This window comes from Sceloporus undulatus, chromosome 5 (genome assembly GCF_019175285.1).
Source record: "Sceloporus undulatus isolate JIND9_A2432 ecotype Alabama chromosome 5, SceUnd_v1.1, whole genome shotgun sequence".
Taxonomy (NCBI): domain Eukaryota; kingdom Metazoa; phylum Chordata; class Lepidosauria; order Squamata; family Phrynosomatidae; genus Sceloporus; species Sceloporus undulatus.
The window spans coordinates 169,039,537-169,048,101 of NC_056526.1; the positions used below are offsets into that span (position 1 = coordinate 169,039,537).

Sequence of the window (8,565 nt, forward strand, 5' to 3'; positions counted from 1 at the left end):
TTAAATGCTCTGTCATGATGCGAAGCAACATGGGAACTGCTGCTTGGTTAGGACAGTGCTTTACTAGGCTGTGGTGTGTGTGTGTGTGTGTGTGTGTAGTTGTAGAATGACAGTGGGTATGACCTTTCAAATGCCCTGCTCATTGGTGATGGCTCCAGAGTCAGTGGAACAGTGACTTCACCCCAGGTTTTACTCCAAAATTTAAGAGAGTCAGAACCTCACACCTGGAGTTTAATTTGGATTAAACTGGAATGAATTAACTGTACAATGGGCATCAGTATAGCACCTACCACTGGTTTCACTCAATCACACAGTGGTTCTTCAGGATCTCACACAAATGGGGTTTTCACCTTTGAATGGTCACCTCAGAGAACCCCAATTATGAGTAAGCAACCTGTTCTTCGATATCTATACATGTACACACTGACACACAGCATCTGTGGTGAAAGAGGGATGTCAAGCCAAGATTAAAGTATGAGTCTGAAGTGGAATGGTAGATCTAAGGCATCAGATACAATCATTTATTTTCAAAGCTGAAATCACTGATTTATTGAATGAAGCTGTAATTAAGTGGTAGAGAAAACAGCCAAGGTTGTAGCACTTCAAGACTTGTTTGGGAACAAAAGAAAACAGAATAAGAGCATCTCTATCAAAACAAAAAATATATAGGCTATTGTTGTACATCTTTACCTTAGTGATGGCTGATAGCATGGGTATAACAAATCTTAATGCCTTCTTTTGCTATTTGTGTGATAGCTGCATGAATAATATTTTATTGCAGGCCTACATTCAAGCAAAATCAGAGCTAGACACCAGAAATGCTGACTACTACAGAGAAACTGAAGTTGCCCTGAAAGTATGCAGAGAACAAACCAAGGAACTGTTTCTGGAACTGAATGCATTTAAGGAAGAGGTTAAACTTAAGGAAGAACAAACCCTTCATAGAGATGCTAATTTAGCACTAAAGGAAGAAAACTGTAAACTTGAAAATAAATTAAAAGCAGCAGAAGAAGGCATAAAGGTATATAGTTAAATTTACCATGTACTGACATATTCTGATGTCTGTCATACATACATTTGAGATAAAATTAGGATCTTTAAAACATCATAAAAGAAGCAAGCTTTCTAGTTCGTCAGAATTTTTCATTAGCCTGAAATTTTTAAGAGTTTGCATAACACTCAGCCTGATGAGATTATTTATTATTATTTATTTACGGTATTTATACCCCACCCTTCAGCCCTAAAGGCTCTCAGAGAGGCTTACAAAGCTCATTTTTGGTGACATTTTAGTGGGTGTAAAGTTTGTGTTTTCACTTAAGGATAACATGGCCTTTTTTGTAAGCTATCTAATTCATTAACCCTGAAAATCAGATGGGGATTGCATGGGTTACTCTCTAAAAGGATGGCAAACTTGACAAAACCAGATGCTGTAAAGGATGCATAATTGCTGCCCTCTCTTCTCCCTGAGATCTGCAATAGCATCATGCTGGGTTTCCATACTTTGCCCTATTCAGCTTCAGCTGAGTGCTCCTTGAAAGTGAGCAATGATGTGATCTGTAATCTGAGTTCTGTTACTAGACATTACCAAGGAAGAGAGAAAGCTTGGGACTCCTTTTTTCAGCAACCCCACTGTCATCTCTTCATCTAGTTCTAACTTGAGATTTATTACCAAAGTGCACAGCCAGCTACGCAATGCTAAATCCCATGCCATGGAGTTCTGGTTCCCTTTGATCAGAGGCAATGAGAGGGGGCAAATTAACTTACTGCATACAGTATTCCTGTGCTTTAAAAATGTAGCCAATCAAGCACCTGGCAATAGTCCCATTTCCTATTTGCATATACTAAAAGAGTGATTTTACATTAGCATGTGTGAAATAGCATGTGGTTGCCTTGTATGTTTTTAATCTGTTCACTACATTTATCTTCCAATGCACTCAAGGCAATCTACATTGTTCTCCTCTTCCCTACTTCACAATAATCCTGTAAGGTAGGCCAGGCTGAGAGAAAAAAGGCCTATCCAAGGTCATCCAGTGAGCTTCATGGCTTGGTGGGTACTAGAAGGTGGGCTCATGCAACACTCCAACCTAGTGGTTCCCAAACTCAGGTCCCTAGACATTGCTGGGTTTAGTTCCCCAAATCTTTGGCCATGGGCCGAATTGGCAGAACATCAGTCTGTTCAGTTACCATCAGTAAAATCTAGTTTTCCTCTTAGAAATGTTACTCAGCTTCCTAATACCTTGCTGTGTTTTGTTCCAAGAATCTCAAGCAAAAAATCCAAGAGCTAGAAAATGGAGTAAATGAAGCAGACAGAAATCTCCAGGAAAAGGAAAAAAGAATAGCCATATTACAGATGGAACTTAATGTGAGAACTTCCGGGAGTGAAGTGCCCAAACTTAAGGCTGCATTAGAGGAAAAGGAGAATGGCTTAAGAATTGCACTGACAGAGATGGAATCACTCAAGGTATGTGCTGACTTCTTAACAAAGTTTGTTTTCTACTTTTGTACTTTGCTCTACAGATGGGAATAATAACATCATCAAAGAACCAAACATTCATAAATCTGTAGGAGGTTTGAGAATGGATACATTATTATTTGAAATTGCTGGTGTTTGTAGTAGCAAACAAACACTTTGGAGACCAAAGTGAGGCTCTTTTGCAAAGTTAAATACTTAATCTTCAAAGCTGGGAAGACAACAATGCTACAGTATAATTTGTAGTAGCATATTATGTTCTCCTACATAAAACAATGTTAACTTGTAACTATTTTCTGTAACCTCTGGAATAATCCATGAACAGGAATAAGTAACAGCTTTTCCCTCCTCACTTGATGTGTTCTTTCTCTCTCTCTAAATTTAGGCCCAGCTAAATAAAGGTGCTGAATTGTATAAGGAGGAAATCGAGGACCTCAAAACTCAACTTGTAAAAGCTGATATGGCAAAAATGAAACAGTCCAAATACTTTGACCAGGAGTAAGTCCAATTTCATTTAACAGTAAATCTATGTACAGTGGTACCCCGGGTTACGAAATTAATTCGTTCCGCGGTTAATTTCGTAACCCGAAATACCTTCGTAAGCCGAATTCCCATAGGCGCTAATGGAAAAATAGCTCTCTGCTGCCCTCCGGTGGCGGAAAATAGCGCCGCGGTTTTTTCGTAACCCGAAGAAACCTTCGTAAGCCGAAGCAATAAATCCCTATGGGATTTTTTCGTATCCCGAAAAATTCGTAACCCGGCGCATTCGTATCCCGGGGTACCACTGTAGTCTTTTAGTTCTATGTAGTCTTTCAGTGCCCAGCTACTCAAGAACAGAAAAGCAGGTTAAATAAAATTTATTACTTGAAGCGTCTCCATACACTTTTGTTAGCCAAACTTCATCTACTCCACATTTCTTTTGCTGTCTGTTTTTCCTTTATACATTTATATTTTCAAAGTATGGAAAAAGAAAATTACTATTCTCTGCAGAGGGGAACCAAATGCCCCCTATTCTTTGAGCCGTCAATATTCTTTGGATCCCATGGAGCAAACAGAAGGGAAACCTAGCCATAGGCTCATTATGCTATCTTTCTGTAAAGTTTCAAAAACAGTTGCTGAATATGATGTTGTAAAAGTTGGATAAAATGAATTAGACCATCATTCCTGTATAGTCTTCTGCCCCAGATTACCGAACAATAGACAGTATAGATTAAAAACATTTTATTAACAACACTGCATGATATATAAATTTTGGTTTTAAAAATAGATGCTATAGAGTCATCTATGGTACTCTAAAATCTAAAACTATTCTAGCAGAAGCTTTCTAAAACAGATACAACTTTTCTGGTACACATCATTGTATAAAAAAAAGAGTTCTGGCCAATCAAAGTTACTATAATAAATCTGTTAAAGTGCCACACAAGACACTCTAGTTTGGTATAGCTACATTTCTGCTACTCTGCTATGTTTTCTAATGTTTTTTTTTCTGCTGGCTGGGAATGATGGGAGTTACTGTTCACATTTGGAGGTCATCCATTTGTGGGGGGATGTTCATTATAGTCTATTTTTTAAATTGTTCATAGTTTTCCACTATGAGACATAGGCTGCTGTGTGTATAAGCCTATGATGCAAGCACAAGCGCAAGGATGACTTCTGACCTTTTTTACATTATAATCCTGTGCATGTGTTAAATTTTTCCTAAAGCCTTAACTCTTTTTCTATAAAACAAAATGTTTGTTGACAGTATTAGTAAATTTGATCCAATTCTTTCTTGATATTCTTAGAATGGCAAATGCAAAAGCTCTTGCAGAATATAGAGAAGAACAGTTAAGAAAATTAAAGGAAGAACTCCGGAAGGCTCAACAGGATCAAGATATAACTGGTAGGTACAGAATAAGCAAATGTATATTACAGTTTATTAGATGTGTTTTGAAGATGTAATTCTAAACAAAAAAACAAGATATGGTGATCAAGCAGGCAGTCCTAGAGTTTACTGGTAAGCAGAGGCGCTTTTGAGTTTTGGACTGCAATAAATTACTTAGAGTTATGCTTAGAGTTCATACTCCTTTATCTGTCCTGACAGCACTGATAAACACCTCTAAATTATTTGATGAAATATAACTAAAATGTATTGAAAAGTTTATTTTACATAATTAATGGTATTTCTTAATGACATCAGATCTTAACAATAACATTATATAGAGTTCTTTAACACTTGGAATTCTGTGGTGATATTGCCCACCTGAGTTTAGCCACAAATTGTTTGTCTTCAGCATTAGAAATATTTTTTCTCTATCTACATAAGTGAAGCAATGTTCTTAAATAGTATGATGACAATCTGCCATTGTCTAGAGAGAATAGCTGTTGTATTTTTGATATTTTAATGGCCTTCTGAACAATTTTCAGTAATATCAAACAAAGATCTTCCTCAGCCATCTCTGCCAATTACTTGTGGAGGTGGAAGCGGCATAGTACAGAATACTCAACTGCTTGTGCTGAAAACTGAGCATGCAAAACTGGAAAAGAAGTACAGTCAACTCCAGAAAGAACATGAAATTGTGTTAACGTAAGTCTTCATTCTACCTAGAATCTTTTTGTGCATATCTGTTCTCTGAGCTTTTGAGTTTTTTACTCCTAACATATGAGTTTGTTTTGACACAAATCAGCTTCTGGTGCTGACCCTGCCTAGGGCTTTAAAAAAAGTCTGGCAAGCTATGTTCTGTGGCTGATGGATCACATGTTTTGATGACAGGTGGCCTGGAAAAACCAGCTGAAGTTTATGATGGCTTGGCTTAGCACTTAATCCATTTACCATCTGTAATTTCACATAGCTGTTAACCTGTGTGTGTGTGTGTGTGCGCGCGCGCCTTCAAGTTCCCTGTCTACTTAGTGATCCCATGAATTTCATAGGACTTTCTTAAGTAAGGGATATTCAGAGTGGCTTGACCAGTTCCTTCCCCTGAACCTGATATTCATTGATGGTCTCCCGTCCAAATATTAACCAGGGCTGACCCTGCTTTGCTTTCAAGATCTGACAGGATATACTCCCTTAACAGCATTTCGTCTCGATTTAACCATTAACCTGAGGCAAAGCCTTTCTATTTCTAATTCACATAATGGTTATAGCATCTTTTCACAACCTACTGTCCTCCAAATGTGTTGAATTTCCAGCTCCCATGATGGTTGGGAATGCTTAGAGTTGTCACCCAGGTTGTGAAAGATTATGGCATTTTACTAAGACTGTAGTGAACCATGTTTAAATCTCTACATGATGACTAGACAGTCATGAAGGTCACGGGGTCATTTTGCACCTTGTTACTGTTTCTCAACTCAGACTACCTAGAAGGTAACTAAAAGACTACCTAAAAGGTTTAAACTATCTAAAAGGTTTACTTTTTTATTCTTTCTCAACCCAGACTACCTAGCAAGATAAAATAATAAAATTGGGGAGGGGACCGTGTGCTTAGTTTGAGCTCTATGAAGGGAAGGCAAGGTATAAATAAAATGAAATTCACAAATTCATGCATTTGTACTTGTCACTTCATGTGGCTATTTCACAGTTACTTCTTTGGACTATAACTCTCATCATATCTTATCCAGCATGGCCACTGGGAGATACAGTCCAAACAAGTTACTTTTTCCAAGCTTTACCATTTCAGTAGACAAAAGTCCACTGTCCACAGTGACCACTGGCATTCTTTTAGTTAGAGAACAGTTGGAAGCTTTTCTCTTTTTAAAAATTATGATGGTACCAGAAATTCAGAAAGGAGAGAGGCAAATCAAACTAATTCCTCCTTTTGGAATAGCCAGGACATTGCAAACAAAGTCCAGATTCTCCCACAGTTGGCATTGCTTCCACACTACCTTCTTTCTAAAAGCAACAAATAGTAGTCCGGATCATAAAGACACACCTGTCAAGAGAACAGTTAAATTTGCCTTGACTGTAGCTGCATGGCTATTCTTAAAGAACCCTGAAAATCCACATTAGCACTATGTAGAACAGAGTGGGCAAAGGGCAGCCTATGAACCATATGCAGAATTTTCTTTGGGGGGAGATAGGCTTGTTTTAGGTCAGAGGGGATTTGTTCCTCTCAAAACTAGAAGAAAAAGGAGAGTTTGAAAGTCTAAAGCAGGCCAGGAAGGTGCAGTCCGCATCCTCGCACCCCTCTAGTGACACCACTGCTAACAGCTATTAGTTCTCTAAAATATTGTGGGGGAGATAGGGCAAAATTGGAAGTGCAGGGGGTGAATAAGCCAGTAAAGCCTTCTCCATGCATAAGAAAATATTTATTAGCTATTATAAGAGCCCTAAATTGTATACCAAGTGACCATATCTCTCCATATTCCTGTTTTAAGGAATGTGCTCAGCTTGAAAGAGGAGGCTAAGAAATGGAAAGATCGAGCTTTGAAATCTAGGACACATTCCTCAAGAGGCATTGATGAGGAGCAAATACCAAAATCTCCAAGGAAGACAGCACCTCCCTTGTTCTCAGAGTTGCCAGCTTCTCCCTCCAGAGAACGAAGTCTGAAACCAATTTTGCCAGTGAACACCCCTCCTGCTGCACCATCAGATGGCCTCAGCTTCTTTGCTGAACCAAGCCTGGGAAATCTAACAGGTTGGTAATGGCATGGTAGGCTTTATAGGCCTAATACAGAAGGATGCATCTCTAAGTGGGGGAAATTGATTATTGTCAACCAACCAAATCATATGAGAGTTGGTGCCAACTTATCAACCAGGCAAAACAGTCAGCATCAGCCTAAATTAATCAATAGAACCTAGATGTAGGATGCTTCAGTTTATTCAAATCCTGTGTATCTGAAATAGATGAGACAGAATTTGCATTACGAACCTAAAATATAATAACAGGAAATTTTGGTTATTAAATATTTAATTATTTGTATCCAGAATTATTGACATATCATGGAAATATCATCAAGAGATATAATATAGAAAGTGTTAGTATATAGGTGGAGGTTTATGTATGCAAATGGAATTGAAAACCAGTTTGATTGTCAGCACCAACATCTTGAAAGTAGGAAGTATAATTCAAATCATATTAGTCCTCCCTAGATTCAGATTCAACAGACTCTTTGAGTCTTCCAAGACAATCAACTCACTCTCTTTCCCCCAGAAAAAGTGTGTTCCAAGGAGTGGAGAAGACAGGGACTGCAAAATGTTACAAAGTCAGAATTTAATTACAATCCTTTGGTTATACTATGAGCCTTTCTAAACAAGATATAGTTGGTACAACAGCTCTGCTTGTATCAAATACTGCTAGATGTTTGTAAAAATATATTAAGTTTCAGCCATTTTTATTAAAACAGCTCCTAAATGTTCTTCCGTTTAATAGACACAAGAGCCACAGTAGCAGAATCTACAGAAAACAATCTTAAACATTGGATTGCAACAGCAAATAAAGACGATGCTTCCAAATGTAAAACACAATAGCAGCCTGGTTGGTTTGTGGATTCCAGAGATGCTCAATGGACAGGACAACTTCATTATTGAAGGACACTGCTTTGTCTTTGACCTGTATTGTATGTCATTTCTGTGTCTTTTTCTTCCTTCTCCCTCCCTCTCTCTTTACCTATTGCAGATCAATTTTGTACTGTATTTTTATAATGTATAAATAATAAAGTATTTCTATTGTTTAAGATAAACTGATGTTTCTGTAGTGCCTTTCTAAAACTAGATCTTGGAAATGTTACTGCTTTGGCTACTGGCCGTATTGGCCAGAGGACTATGGGAGTTGAAGTGCAAAAGTGTGCATTCATCAGCAAATATCAGGCTATGACATATCATTTTGATTAATCAGATATAATGTTAGTAAAGTACAGTGCAACCAGTGAGTTGCTTATAGGATTTTGGTTGGATTCTGATTTAGTACTATCTAGAGACAACTTCCTACCAATGATATTACGTTTCTGTGTTGGTGGGATTGTATGTTCCTGTGAGGCTGTGCTGACAGTACATTGCTGGTAAGGTCTTCCATGTCAGATAGGCTTTAGCTGTCAGATGAGACAGACTAAATATGTCAAACAACTACTAGGCGCAGCAGTAGTGGGTGTTGACACTAGCCAAGGAGCTTTCAGAT

General features: G+C 38.0%; 1 protein-coding gene across 6 annotated transcripts in view; it reads left to right on the forward strand.

Moving 5' to 3' along the window:
• Window positions 1–8,090, forward strand: part of CENPE (centromere protein E) — a 51,256-nt gene extending 43,166 nt beyond the window's left edge. For all 6 annotated transcript variants that reach the window (XM_042468339.1, XM_042468338.1, XM_042468343.1 and 3 more), the window contains 7 exons: window positions 782–1,021; window positions 2,258–2,461; window positions 2,856–2,968; window positions 4,255–4,352; window positions 4,877–5,036; window positions 6,827–7,086; window positions 7,822–8,090. In XM_042468339.1, the coding sequence (XP_042324273.1) occupies window positions 782–1,021; window positions 2,258–2,461; window positions 2,856–2,968; window positions 4,255–4,352; window positions 4,877–5,036; window positions 6,827–7,086; window positions 7,822–7,919 (1,173 nt within the window). In that variant the 3' untranslated portion in view covers window positions 7,920–8,090. The remainder of the gene's footprint in view (window positions 1–781; window positions 1,022–2,257; window positions 2,462–2,855; window positions 2,969–4,254; window positions 4,353–4,876; window positions 5,037–6,826; window positions 7,087–7,821) is intronic.
• Window positions 8,091–8,565: the final 475 nt, after the last annotated feature.